Source organism: Microtus ochrogaster, unplaced genomic scaffold (genome assembly GCF_000317375.1).
Source record: "Microtus ochrogaster isolate Prairie Vole_2 unplaced genomic scaffold, MicOch1.0 UNK125, whole genome shotgun sequence".
Taxonomy (NCBI): Eukaryota; Metazoa; Chordata; class Mammalia; order Rodentia; family Cricetidae; genus Microtus; species Microtus ochrogaster.
Genome location: NW_004949223.1, coordinates 210,526 through 224,403, shown reverse-complemented (window position 1 = coordinate 224,403; position 13,878 = coordinate 210,526). Strand labels below are relative to the sequence as shown.

The 13,878-nt window shown below is 50.4% G+C and overlaps 2 protein-coding genes across 5 annotated transcripts in view; one reads left to right on the top strand and one right to left on the bottom strand.

Annotated features, from left to right (window-relative positions):
• The window catches only part of Arhgef18 (Rho/Rac guanine nucleotide exchange factor 18), a 71,615-nt gene extending 69,459 nt beyond the window's left edge, over positions 1 to 2,156 (top strand). For 3 of the 4 annotated variants that reach the window (XM_013355408.2, XM_026778311.1, XM_026778310.1), the window contains 2 exons: positions 264 to 389; positions 470 to 2,156. In XM_013355408.2, coding sequence (XP_013210862.1) covers positions 264 to 389; positions 470 to 645 — 302 coding nt within the window. In that variant the 3' untranslated portion in view covers positions 646 to 2,156. The remainder of the gene's footprint in view (positions 1 to 263; positions 390 to 469) is intronic. The other variant, XM_026778309.1, reaches the window with a different exon arrangement.
• Positions 2,157 to 4,219: 2,063 nt separating this feature from the next.
• The window catches only part of Pex11g (peroxisomal biogenesis factor 11 gamma), a 13,486-nt gene continuing 3,827 nt past the window's right edge, over positions 4,220 to 13,878 (bottom strand). Inside the window, exons 2-5 of the mRNA XM_005371758.3 lie at positions 11,565 to 11,753; positions 9,578 to 9,756; positions 5,956 to 6,018; positions 4,220 to 4,843 (exon numbers count right to left, since the gene is read on the bottom strand). Of these exons, the coding sequence (XP_005371815.1) occupies positions 4,609 to 4,843; positions 5,956 to 6,018; positions 9,578 to 9,756; positions 11,565 to 11,753 (666 nt within the window). The 3' untranslated portion in view covers positions 4,220 to 4,608. The remainder of the gene's footprint in view (positions 4,844 to 5,955; positions 6,019 to 9,577; positions 9,757 to 11,564; positions 11,754 to 13,878) is intronic.

Genomic DNA, 13,878 nt, shown 5'->3' with positions numbered 1-13,878 from the left:
GCCACCTTTCAAAGTGCTTATCTGGCCGGGCGATGGTGGCGCACGCCTTTAATCCCAGCACTTGGGAGGCAGAGGCAGGCGGATCTCTGTGAGTTTGAGACCAGCCTGGTCTACAGAGCTAGTTCCAGGACAGGCTCCAAAGCCACAGAGAAACCCTGTCTTGAAAAATCAAAGTGCTTCTCTGGCTGCCCCTGGGGAAATGAAAGGTAGGGGAGGCCCACTTGCCACCCAGATGACCAAGTCAAGCACCTTCCCTCTTCCAGCATCCTTCGACCTGAAGCAGCAGCTGCTTCTCAACAAGTTAATAAGCAAGGATGACAATTCGTCACGAAACCGCCGGTCACTGAGTCCCATCCTGACTACCCCCCATGGATCTGCACCTGCCCCAGGTGAGCCCAGCCACTGGACATTAGGGCCACCCACTGATTGTGGTGGCTTCTGACACCAGTATGCCCCATCTCTCTTACAGATCTCTGCTTCCCAGCCCCAAGCCCAATCCCAAGCCCGGCCCCAGCTGCCACGCCCCCTGAGGTCTTCAAGTCTGGAGGCGTGCCTCTGCCACCTGCATCCCCAGCTTCCTCACTGCCAACCACACCACTCACTGCCAAAGATGAAGCTGGCAAGGAAGATGTCATCTTCTTCTGAGGGGGCCATGGCCCCAAGAGCAGACCCTTTTCTGTCCTGATAACCCTTTGTCTCTGGGGACCCCATGGGTGACTGTTACTGTCCAGCCATCCCCTTCCCCTGCCTGAGCACACACCAGGCACTTGCTCACCTGTTGGTGTCTTGGGTCTCACAGCTCTCTGTAGAATTAGTGGTAAAGCCTGGGTAGCCTCTTAAACCTTTTTATATATGCATGTGCAAACAAAGTTCTTTTAAACTGAAGGTTGAACTCCAGCTAAACCACAGAGCTGTTGTAAACCAGAGGTAGCAGCACAAAGGTGGGAGGCCAGGAGAAAAAGACAGGTGGGGCTAAGACGACACTGCTCCAGAGGCAGGTTCCACAACACCCAGAAGGCACTAGAATCACCCAGAGTCCAGTGCATCGCCCTTTCCAAAGCAGCAGTTGATGCTGGTCACAGAGAGACTTGATCAGTAAGTGAACTGGGCAATGGCAGAGGGCCACATGATTGGGGAGGTTTGGGCAGCCCATGGGTCTGTGGGTTCACAAATCAGTCTGAAGAGGGCTACCAACTGTCACTCCTTGTAGTAGTTGGGGGTTTTCCCAGTTCTGCCTCTGGAGGAGCACCTGCCGTGTCCTCATACCCACCCATCTGAGACACAGAACCCTGGGTTCAGCAGAGCAACACATACCCCAGACAGTGTTTGGTCCCTGTGAGATGAGCAGATTTTCCCTATTTTCTCCAGTGTCCTGCCAGAGAGGCAGGAGTCTGGTCAGCAGCTGGTCTGGTCTGGTCTTCTCCCCAGGGCTGGGCACCCATAGGCTCAGGAGGTGACTGGGTGTGGTGACCAAGAATCCTACAGCTGGTGGACAACAGGGTGCTGAAAGTGGTGGTGTCTAATGACTCCAGCGCTCCAGAAGTGGTGTGGGGCCCCTTGTCCGTCTGTCTTGTATCCAGAGTGTGTCTCCATTTACCAGACCTCATCCGTGCCATGTTGCTAATCAGTGTTTTGTGGGGGGTTTTTTTTGTGCGTGTTTTTTTGTACTGAGATATCAGAGCACTTTAGGAAAGCTGACCTTTAAGTTCCCACTCTCTGAAGAGAACATTCCAGGACCCCACCCAAGTTGCGTGGGCTCACCATCAGTTCATATGCCCTGATCCCACCCCAGACACTATGATGTTTTGGACTTAGAAGTTCAAATGATTTCCCCTTGGCCCTGAGTAGGATTTACACATCCCTGCCAGGTGGCCAGGTGTTATCTCACTGTGTTCTGCACACCGTAGAACAGTGGTATCAGTGTACCTGTCACCAGCAACCATGGGTTCCTCCTTAGTGGGTCTCATTTGTAAAGCTGGTGAGCCAGCAGCATTCCCAACTCTGAGACTGAGTGGCATCCCTTGTCAATTGTGACCATGATCTTTGTCCACCCTGTGATTATTTCCACGGTGATAGCAGAGCATCCTAGCCACAGGGTATTCTGCAATCACCCTAGAACTTATGACCAGATTCTAGCAATAAAAGCATCCAAAGGCCCTCAGGTTGAAGCAGACCTTCTTTGGGGTTGGGAGGGGAGGAGGGAGCTGTCTCCTGCTGAGTCTTTGGGGACAGAGAACATGAATGTCTAAAAGGGAGCGGATACTGTGGGTGTTGACATGTGGGTGTGGTTCAGTTGATAGAGTGCTTACCTTGCATACATGAAGTCCTAAATTCTGTCTCCAGGTTGACATGGTATTGCACACTTGTAATCTCAGCACTCAGGAGGTGGATGTAAAGGACCAGAAGTTTGGGGTCCAGGCAAGTGTGAGGGCCTGACCCCGAGTCAAAAGTTCGATACAGAAGCATATCTCTGTAATCCCAACACTATCCTAGGCTAGAAAGCAAAAACGAGAAATCCCTGGAAATGCACTGGCAAGCTAGCCTAATGTCCACAGCAGTGGACAGCGGCTGGAGCCTGAGGTTATCCTCTGACCTCTCCACACATGTACCTTTCTGTTTGTTTAAGGGCTTGGGGCTGGAGAGATGGCTCAGTGTTTAAGAGCACTGACTGCTCTTAGGGCCTGGATTTGTTTCCCATGGTGGCTCCAAACCATTTGTAACTCCAGTTCTATGGGGATCCATGGGCACTAGGCATGCATTGGGGCACATATACAAGAAGTCTTTTTTTGAAAAGTTTAGCTGGTTATGGATGGTGGCGCACACCTTTAATGCAATGCCAGCACTCAGTAGGTCAAAGCAGGCAGACCTCTGTGATTATGAGGCCAGCCAAGGCTACATAGTAACCCTTGTCTCAAAAAAAAAAAAAAAAAGATAAAAATGTTTCAAGCATCCTCAACTACACAGTAAATTCAAGGTGACCTGGCTCACATGAAGCCTTGTCTCAAGCACAGACTAAATAAGCAATGGTGGGAGCTGGAGCTCGGGGGTGGAGGACTTGGCTAGTATATGGGAGATCTTAGGTCCATCTCCATCCAGAGCCACTGGACAGCCCGGGTGAGCCCTTTCTGGAAGTGTCTGTCCTTTTGCTCTATGTCTGCACCATATGTGGTTAATGTCAAGGGCCTTCCCACCCCAGGCTTGGGCCTCATCAAACTCTGTCCTCCTGGTACCTGGACTAGGTGAGGGCATGGGCTCAAACTTCAGGTGGGGCACAGGACACCAATATGATGTCCTTGAGAGCCGGAGCAGCTGCGACCACCCCAGGGTCAGGAGCCTGATGCTGGCCTACAGGTGCTCCACAGGTGAGAGGCTGGGGTGCTCGGTTGGGTTCACTCTTGTGCCACACTACCCCAAGTGCTGCCAGCACAGCAGTGGCTCACGAACACCTGTCTTTGTAAAACCAAAATTTCTTGGACTTCTGGCCAACACCAAAAGGGTGGGGGCTGGGATCATTGTATCTCAACAGTAGAATACTTGGCTCATCATCCCTAGTACCAAAAATTGGGGGGAGGGTCAGGGAAGCAACCTGACCTATGTAGCAGGGCTGTCTGAAAACACACACACAAAAGACTGGTATCATGTAAAGTTCAAAGGCTGCGGTATCTAGTCTACCAGGCTGGACCCAGTGCTTCCCAAACATCTTTCTTGGCTTTCGGATTAAAAATCATGCCCGCAATCAGGTGAGATGGGCCCGTGGGTAAAGGTGCTTGCCACCGAGCCAATCCCCAGGACTCACATGGTGGAAATGGTGACACATACACTAAAATGTAATAAAAACTTAAACTGATTAAAAAACCCACCTACTATAGTCTCTTTGATACAGAACATAAATCCACGTCTTCAGAGGCCAGCAAGCACGGCCTGGCCCCAGCTTAAATAGAGCCTCCGTGGCCCTTGATATTGGCATGACTCTTCTCATTTAGGTGTGGCCTTCCTGGAAGCAACAACCTACAGTTTTCCTCCCATGACTGCAGGAAGTGGAGAACATTCTCCCAGGCCCGGGCTCTGGCAGAGGTAGTCAGATACCGAGAGGCTGAGAGTCCAGTAGGCTGAGGGAGCCCCGAAGGGTGGAATGGAAACGAGCGGTTTCCCACTTACCGCTCCATGCACCTGTATAACCAAACCGTACCATGTGGCAGTTCTAATCACCTCACGTACAGACTGGCCCCATACCAAGTTATTTAATAGGCATTCCAGTGTTCCAGCTTCCCCAGTGCCCAACCCAAGGCATGGCATGTCTCCCACTCACCCTCAGGTAAGGCAGCAAGTGGGGTATTCTAGCAGAGTACTCCTGGGACTTTGCAAGCCTGGCTTTGACTCTGAGAGTCCTGGGGTCCTCCTCATGTGGCCCCCCCACTTCCCAAAGGAACAGATTTCCCATGATGCCCTAGCTGGGACCTGGGATCTATCAGCCCTTTTCCTTCCCACGCAGGAACAGTTACTGGGGTACACAAATATAGATGCACCCCGGCCAGTGATTCCCACTCTGGGAATCTGTGCCCTCTGTTGAGCCCCACAGTGTCCTCCACCTGCCACTCCAGGGCCTCATCAAGAGCTGTCTGCCTCGGCTATGCTGCTAGCCCTGGCAGCCTGATACATGCTGAGGAGGGAGGAGATAGTACCCAGGAGGCCCACCAGCCAAGGAGGGAAGCGGCCTGCCCACAAGACACCTGGGGGCAGCCAGTGCACAGCGTTGGCCAGGTCAGCCAGGTTGCTGAGTAGAGTTAAAACCTCTGACCACATCTTTGCCTCCATGGCCCTCCGCTTGCTCCTGGGCAGCTCGCTGTGGGAGAAAAGGGGAAGGGAGTCACTCATTGCCTGCCCTTCCCATATCCCCCGGAAAGGAGCAAGCACAGAGTGATCCACAGGCTCAATTCCACACCTGCTTTCCAGGATCCCTGGGCATGGAGTGTAGGGGCTGTGACCATTGTCCCAACTTCACATCACCCACCCACCGTGCTGTGGGATGCAGCCATGAAGGCTCAGCCTGTAGTCCTCATTCTAGCAAGCTGTTCCCCTACCTGGAAAAGACACTACTTCCCACCCAGAGGCTAAAGCAATGCTCTTTAACCACACACCCTTTAATTGTTTGTGATCTATCCCCAGAGCCACACACACCAACACCACGTGCACATCCTTTTGTATTGTAGTGTTCTATTCCCTGAAGACACACACATTTTTTTTTTTTTGAGGGCTGTCCTGGAATTCTCTTTGTAGATTAGGCTGACTTCAAACTTACTGAGATCATCCTCATGACTGCCTCCCAAATGCTAGGATTAAAGGCATGTGCCGCCGCCACCTGGCTTACACATACCCTTTTGTAGCGATCTATCCCCTGAAACACACACACACTTTTTGTAGTGATCTATGCCCTGAACCTAACAGCAATCAGGACTGTGGATGGCTGACTTCTGTGTATGGAGGGGAGGGGAGGGGAGGGATGGCTGATTTCTGTGTATGGAGAGGAGGAGAGGGATGGCTGATTTCTGTGTATGGAGATGTGGGATGGTCACTGGCTCCTCATCTGACATTCTAGTCACTTTCCTCCTGACCGCCCAGCCCTGCTGTGTGTAGTTCTGCCCTGATTGCATGGAGGTGCTGTGCAGCGGTGAGGAAGCTGTCATCCATGCTAGGGTAAGACTTTCCAATGATACAGCTATCTGGGGGCCACACACACTCCTGCTCTGTTTGGTTCCACAAGCTGGAATTTGACTAAACCATACTTTAGTTTGTCACTGAAGGCCCATGAAGCATGGCAGACATCTACATACAACTTTCCAGGGAAAGGGTTCCCACATTAGCCCTGCAAAGGTCAGCAGGGGAATGGCTCAGAGAGGTGGCCACTCTGTACACCTTGCAGGAGAGGAGAGGTTAGGGCACGGTAGGATGCGGTACCTGGTGAAGGTGCCTGTGGGTTTCCGCAGCTTCTGTCTTAGCTTCAATGCCGTCCACAGAGACCTGCAACACAGGAGACCATGGACGCCCTGCCACAGCAGCCTGGAAAGCTGGGAGAGGAAGGGGTCAGCTCTCCACGGCAACTGAGGCCTCAAGAGCCTCTACTGCCTTTAGCCTAGGAAACTCAGAGACCAGCCACCCTCCATATTTGGCCAGCAGTGGACCTGCTTGCAGCCTCCTGCACAGAGCTGCAAACTAGCTGTGCCTTGGAAGAGAGACTTGTCCCTTTTGGGGGTAAAGGCTGGGGTTCTGTCCTGGTTAGCTTTAATTGTCAAACTAAGTCAGCCTAGAGTCACCTGAAAGCCTTGACCGAGGATCAGATTAGCCTGTGGGCATAGCTGGCAGTAGGGTCCTGTTATTAACTAGGGAGCAGAGGAAGCCCTGAGCGAGAGGAGTCCTGAGGAAATGTGTAGTATAGACTCCGGCGAGGCCATATCAAGGACTCCAATGCCTTAGCCCCATGTGAGTGGCAAAGCTCTCCAAAGAGTGAGGTGGTGGTCATGGGGATGCTGGTGGGGATGGGATGGTTTTGTTTTTGAGACAGGCTCTCACTACATAACCCTGGCTTCCCTGAAACTCACTATATAGACCAAAGTCCCAGCTTTTCTGTACATGTACCCAAGTCTCTGTCACTTCTTTAGGGTCACTGTCCCTTTTCATTCCCTTGACCTCCCTAGTCAGGGATCCAGATCCAAACTGTGCAGGTCATGGTACCTATGAGTCAGCAAGCAGTATTCCTCCATGGTTCTCTGCCTTAAGTTCCTGCTCTGACTTCCCTCAGTGATAGACTGTGACCTGGAAGTGTGAGCCACATCAACCCTCTCCTCCCCGAGTTGCTCTCAGAGCGATTTTGTTGCAGCAACAGAATGAAATTAGAACAGGTTCTCACGTAACCCAAGTGGCCTTGGACTTGCTGTATAGCATGACCTTGAACCCTGATCCTCTTGCCTCCACCATCTGAATTCTGGGATGACAAACAGGTGCCACCACATCTAGTTTATGCACTGTTGGGGATAGAAAGCAGGGTCTGTGCATGCTAGCAAGCATTTCACCAACTGATCCCCCTAGAGTCGGCCATGCTGTGGACCCGCCCGGTGCTGGGAGACAGCCTACAGTGTGCATGGGAACAGAGACTGCAAGTTTGATGGGCCCTCAGAGGTCAGCAAGAAACCATAGTCATGAAAGGATATCAGGATATTGTCCAGGCATGTCAGGGGAGCACACATCCAAAGGCTGGGAAGGAATCTCCAGGGCCAGGCGTGCTGGTGGCACAGGCCTGTCATCCCAGCTTCTTGGGGGGGGGCGTTTTGAAGCAGGAGAACCCAGATTCAAGACCTGCCTGGGATACTTAATAACGTTCTGCCTCAAAATAAAAAGTAAAATGAAGCTGGGTGGTGGAACAAGCCTTTAATCCCAGCACTTGGGAGGCAGAGGCAGGTATCTCTGTGAGTTCAAGGTCAGCCTGGTCTACAGAGCTAGTTCCAGGACAGCCAGGGCTAAATAGAGAAACCCTGTCTCAGAAAACAACAACAAAAAAAAGTAAAAGGAGGAGCTGGCAAGATGGCTCAGCAGATAAAAGCCCTTGCAGCCAAGTCTGGTACCCTAAATTGAATCCCAGCATGCACATGGTGAAAGGAAATGACCACCCAAATTGTCCTTTGACCTCCATACATGCGCCACAGCACATGCGCGCACACACACAAAAATAAGAAATAAATGTTAAAAGGAAAAGAAAAGGAGAGCTAGAGATATAACCCTTGGGAAAAAACCATCAGTGCTGAGGGTACCTGGTGCTCACTGGGCAACCAAGTTAGTTAGTAAGGCCCAGGCCAGTAAGAGTAGAAAAAAATAAAATAAAATAAAAAAGGTGGAGGACCAGCAAGATGGCTCAGCAAGGAAGAGGGGCTTGCCACCAAACTAAGGATCTGAGTTCAATCCCCAGGACCCAGGAAAGAACCTGTAAGCTGAACTCCACATGTGCACTACACAAGTCCCTCCCCACACACAAATAATTAAAAGAAAATTTTAATTAAATAATTAAAAAATCAAAATAAAGAGGAATGATTAAGTAAAGACATCTGAGGTTGACTTCTGGTCTCCACACGCTCACACATGCCCTCACACACATACAGGCATACAAGAAAAGCAAGGAAAAATAAAAAACAGGTAAATAAATAGAAATTAAAAGAAAGTCAAGGAAGAGCAAGGGAGATGGCTCCGTGGTTAAGAGCACTTGCTTACAACTGCTAGTTTAGTTCGGATCCCAACACCCACACGGCAAGCTGGGCATGGTCCTGCACACTCCGGTAACCCCAGTGCTGAGAGGCAGGAGGGTCACTAAAGCTTGCTGGCTGCCAAACAAGCCAAAACACAAGCTCTGAGTTCAGGCCAACAAAAAGAGTAACAGAAGACATTCTCTGTCCCGATCTAGCCTCTGCATAAATACACAGCTGCCACATTCACATACAAACACAAATAATGAATAAACTCCTTTTCTATGGGACTTGAGAAGGGACTCAGTAGTCAGGAGCAAGCTCTTGTACTGCTCTTGCAGAGTGGATTCAGAGTAGTCAGGAGCAAGCTCTTGTACTGCTCTTGCAGAGTGGATTCAGTTCCCAGCACTGATGTTGGACAGCTCACAGCTGCAGGTAACTCCAGCCCCAGAGACTCCAACACCCTATTCTGGCACAGGCTCTATCCTAATATGTATGAAATCATGCACATAATTAAAAACAAAATCTCTTTAAAAGCTTTCTAAATAAATACATCTTTTAAGAGAGAGAGAGAAGGGGAGGGGACAGGGATCGGAATCAGAGGGAAGACTCTAAGACTCCACGGTGCTAGCTTTGAAGAAGGAAGGGGCCACTAGCAAAAGGTTGCGGACCCTCTAGACCCTGGAAAAGGGCAGAGGTGGAAAGGCGGTGGAGCCTCCAGGAAGGGAGCAGCCTTGCCCCACCTGGACTTTACCCAGGAAATTGGTCTCAGGATTCTGACCTCCAGCACTGGGAGTAACGCATCGGTGTTGTTTTAAACAGCACATTTATATCCAACTGTTACAGAAGTTACAGGGTCAAACAGCAAGGGGAGGGGCTGAAGGCTCCGCTCAGCAACTAAGACGCTGGCTGCTCTAGCAAAGGACCTGGGTTTGGTTCCCAGTACACAGCAGCTCACAACTGCCTCTAACTACAGTTCCAGAGGCTCGGCCATCCTTTTCTAACTTCTGTGGCCGCTGCACACACAGGGTGCGCAGAAATATCTGCAGGCTAAAGACCCATACACATAAAAATTTAAAAAACAAAAAAAGCCGGGTGGTGGTGGCACACGCTTTTAATCCCAGCACTCCGGCTGACCTCTGTGAGTTCGAGGCCAGCATGGTCTACAGAGCTAGTTGCAGGATAGCCAAAGATAAACAGAGAAAAGATTAAGGAAACCCCAATACGTGAAGACTCGCTGCCTCCTTTGAACCTCCTGACAAAATATAAAAGGGCTGGAACCCCTACAGCTCTGCTAAGGTAACAGCACTTGGGGACGTCAGGTGTTCCCTCTGGCAGACATCACCTACCTGACAGCTCCAAGGAGTAGAGAGAGAATCCAGAGGGCTGTGCTCAGTGTCCACCACCCAGCAGAGTCCACCTGGAGGACCTTGGCATCGGCAGCCCAGGCGACATGCTCACATGGATAGTACAGCTGGTCAGCCATGTTACTCAGGACAGACAACCATCGGACGAAGATGTCCTCCTTCTGTGAAACCAAGCGGTGGGACAGGCCTGCAAGTCACAACTCCCCACTGTCTGATTTAGGATGGGGCCATTCTGGGCCACAAGACCTCCCCATGACTACAGTCTGTGCCCTGGTGTCTGGGCAGGACAGCCCAACAGCAGTATAAGAGGAGAGCTAGGGGCCTGGCTTCCTCTGCTCATGCTCATTGCACAGCTCCCTGGGTCTCAACTCAGGCTCTGGAATTCCCTGGAGAGCTGTCAAAACCCCAAATCCTACACCAGCCCTGAGTATTGCCTCAGAAGGACTTGGATAGACACCAAAGGTTTACTTTGCTGTTATTTCATTTTTATTTATTTATAAGGGGTGTGTTTGTGTGTGAGTGCATGTGCGTATATGTGTATAAGTATGTATAAACACCTGTGTGTATGCAGTACCCTCCAAGGCCAGAGAGCATAGGATCCTTTGAAGCTGGAGGTAGAGGCATTGATGAGCACCGTACATCATTGCTTAAGCATCAAGCATTAACCACTGAGCCATCTGTCTGACCCCAGGGTGTCATATATCCCAGGTGGTCTCAGACTCATTATGTAGCTGAAGACGATCTTGAACTCTGTGGGGTGTGGGTGTGTGTGTGTGTGTGTGTGTGTGTGTGTGTGTGTGTGTGTGATGCACATGAGTATAAGTGCCTTTGGAGACCAGAAGAGAGTATGGGATTCTCTAGAGATGTTGTGACAGGTGTGAGCTCTAAGGTGGGGGCTGAGCATCAAACTCTGTTTTTAACTGCCAGTCCATTCCAACCCGTTTTTTGTTTTTGTTTTTTAATTCTTGGTGTGTGTGTGTGTGTGTGTGTACATTCTCGTATGTGAGTATGGGTACACGCTTGCCACAGCCCTTGTGTGGCAGCTGGAAGACAACCTCAGCATCATTTTGTGCCTTCTATTTTGATTGAGACAGAGGCTCCTTTCCCCCCCCTCAAGCTAGCTGTCCTTCACACTTCTAGGGAGACTCTAGTCTCCGCCTCCCACCTCCCTGAAGAAATGCTGACATCACAGACTGGCACATTACCTCGTCCAGATTGGAACTCAGGCCCTCACAAGCACTTTAACCTGCTGAGCCATCTCCATAGCCTGCACTGGTCTTCGAGACTGTCTCTCAGGTCCTGCAGCTCACTAAACAGGCTAGGCTGACTGGCCAGTGAGTCCCAAAGATCCTCCTGTCTCTGCTTCCCAAACTCTGGAATTACAAGCTTGAGCCACCACACCCAACTTACCTTACAGGGGTTTTGGGAGTCACACTCAGATTCTCAGGATTGCACAACATTTCCCAGAATAACCATCTCCCCAGCCCAGATCTTAAACCTCAGATCCACTTGCCTCTGCCTCGCAAGTGCTAGGATTACTAACGGTGGCCCCCACCCCAGATCAGGGACTTTTAAAAAGTGTGTGTGTGTGTGTGTGTGTGTGTGCGCGCGCGTGTGTCTGCGTGTCTCTGTGTGTGTGTGCGTGTCTGTGAGAGATGTGAGTGTGGGCATGCATGAAGAGGTCAAAGGACAACAACTTTCAGGAGTGGGTTTTCTCTGTCCACTGTATGTTCCAGGGACCTAAGCTCAGGTTGGGGGGTGTGGCTCAGCAGCAGAGCCCCTGCCTAGAATCCCCCACTGGGGGCAGTGTACATGGCTTAGCAGTAAAGTGCTTATGTAACATGTACAAGGCCCTGGCTCCATGGCCAATACTTTGGAGCAAGCCCTTAAAACACCCACAGAGGCCCTTGCTCCTGGCTCCTTTGGAAGGTCTAGTCCCCCCTCCCTACAGCCCCATTAACCCTGTTACCTCTGACCCCAGGCCATATTGCTTAGTGTAGACAAACATGGCCGGGTCATCAAAGAGTCGCAAGACAGTCCTGCAATGGCTGAGCTGAGCTGACACCACCAGCAAGCGCCTTCCCAGTTCAGACCTGCTGGGACATTGTTCCACTAGGACCCCACCGACGAGCTGGCAGCAATACCCCAGTGTCCGGATCTGTGGGAGACCAGAAGCAATTACCACAGTCCCCATTGTGGTTTGAGCTGCAATCCCCACCACATACTCAGTCACGGGCCCTTTAGGATGGAACCTGGAAAGGGGTCTAAGAGTTGGCAAGCATAGTGGCTAAGAGAAACTGAGGCAGGGGAATCACCCCGAAGTTTAAGGCCGGCGTAGGCTATTGAGTGAGACCCTGTCTCAAATAAGCAAAGTTCTAAGAGTCAACAAACTTCCAATCCAAACTGAAAGGTTTTGTTTGTATCTTTTGTTTTTTTTCTTTTAGTTGCTGAGGCTGGGTCTCACTCTCACCTCACTCACCACATAGCCTAGCAAGTCACTGTCATCCCCCTGCCTCAGCATCCCCGGTGCTGTAATAACAGGCATGAAGCACTTTACCCAGTTAAAACTTTCAGTTTCTCTCTCTCTCTCTCTCTCTCTCTCTCTCTCTCTCTCTCTCTCTCTCTCTCATACCTTTATTGTAGTAGTCAATTTTGAAGACAAGGTCTCACATAGCCCAGGCTAACCAGACACTGTGGTCATGATTAGAATTCCTAACCATCCTGGCTTCTACCTCCCAAGTGCTGGAATGAGAGGTATGCAACATATTTGGAAGTCACATCGCTGGGAACAGAACCCAAGGCCTCCTGCATGCTAGACAAGCACTCTACCAACATCCCAGGCTCTGAAGAGGTTCTTTTAGATGAGAGCTTGACACCAAAGTCCAAAAGGTGCCACGCAGCACATCTCTCATCCCAGCACCAGGGGAGCTGAGGCAGGAAGACCAAAAAGGTCAAGGCCAGCCTGGGCTACATGATTAATAAATTAGAAGCCAGCCTGAGCTACATGACAAGACCCTGTTTCAACAATGAGAAGTATGGAGGGAAGGGGAGGGGAGAAAAGTTGCCGAGGAGAGTTCCGCAGGAGTGCTAGCTTGTGTCACCAATGACCCAAATGACAGGGACAAGAAAACAAAACTATTTCTGTCTCCTGGGTTCTCCTTTGCCCACAGGCAGGGTCACGAGGCTGAAAGGGAACTTCTGTTTGCCCTTGCTGGCCTAGCCAAAGCCCTTAGCTGGACAGAAAGAGCAGTCTAAGAGACAAAATAGTAATTTGCTTCAAATACTTTAGAGAGAAGGCAGGCAATCAATAAAAGACTTAGATAAATAAGATTCACCAGGCTCACTACCCTTATATCTTTGTTTCTTTTGTTTTTGAGACAGGGTGTCGTGTGGCCCAAGCTGGCCTTGAACTCCAAATCTTCCCACTGTGAGTGCTGAGATCACAGGCTTGTGTCAACACACTGGTTTATGTGGTGCTGAGGATGGACCTCAAGGCTTCATCTACACCACAGAAGCACCGGGCTACAGACCCAGCTCTATTATCTCATTTGCTTGTCAGAAATTGCTGGTCTCAAACTGTGTGTGGTGGCACACCTGTAATCCCAGCAACTTGGGAGGCTGAGGTGGGAGGAACTCATGTAAGATGCCAGCCTGGTTCACACAGTAAGTTCCTGTGAGGCCTTGTTCCTGTTGTTTTGATTATAACTCCTTTTCGGCCTGACTGTAATGGTGAACACTGTAATGTGGATGTCCAACTTAGGAGAAAATGGGTTGAACTTACATATGGAGCCACCAGTAATGTCTGCCTATAAGGAACTGGTCAGGAAAGCTACATCTAACCTCAGAAGGCCAAGTGGATCGATGCTCATGTGGAGCGAATTTTAGATGCAGCACCAGCTTTGAAACATTCAAAATCGCCATGTGAGGTGTCTGCGGCAACTCAGACATATATAGCGGCTGGCAGGTACAAATGCAGGGATCTGATGTCCAAATGCAGGGATCTGATCCGTATGGCTGTAGCTACATGACCAGCAACAGTGGATTTAATTCAGAGTCGTCATGGCTAGGTTCTGCAAGTCGGGCCGTATTTGGCTGAAATAATGCATGTGCCCAACTGGAGGGGATTCTGTCATCGCCTAAATGTTTGGCTACAGGACAATGTAACGTGCTAACCCCCATCTGAGGTTGTTCAGTGATGTGGGAGTGATTTCTTATTAATAAAGAAACTGCCTAGGCCCATTTCATAGGCCAGCCCTTAAGTAGGCGGAGAAAACAGAACAGGA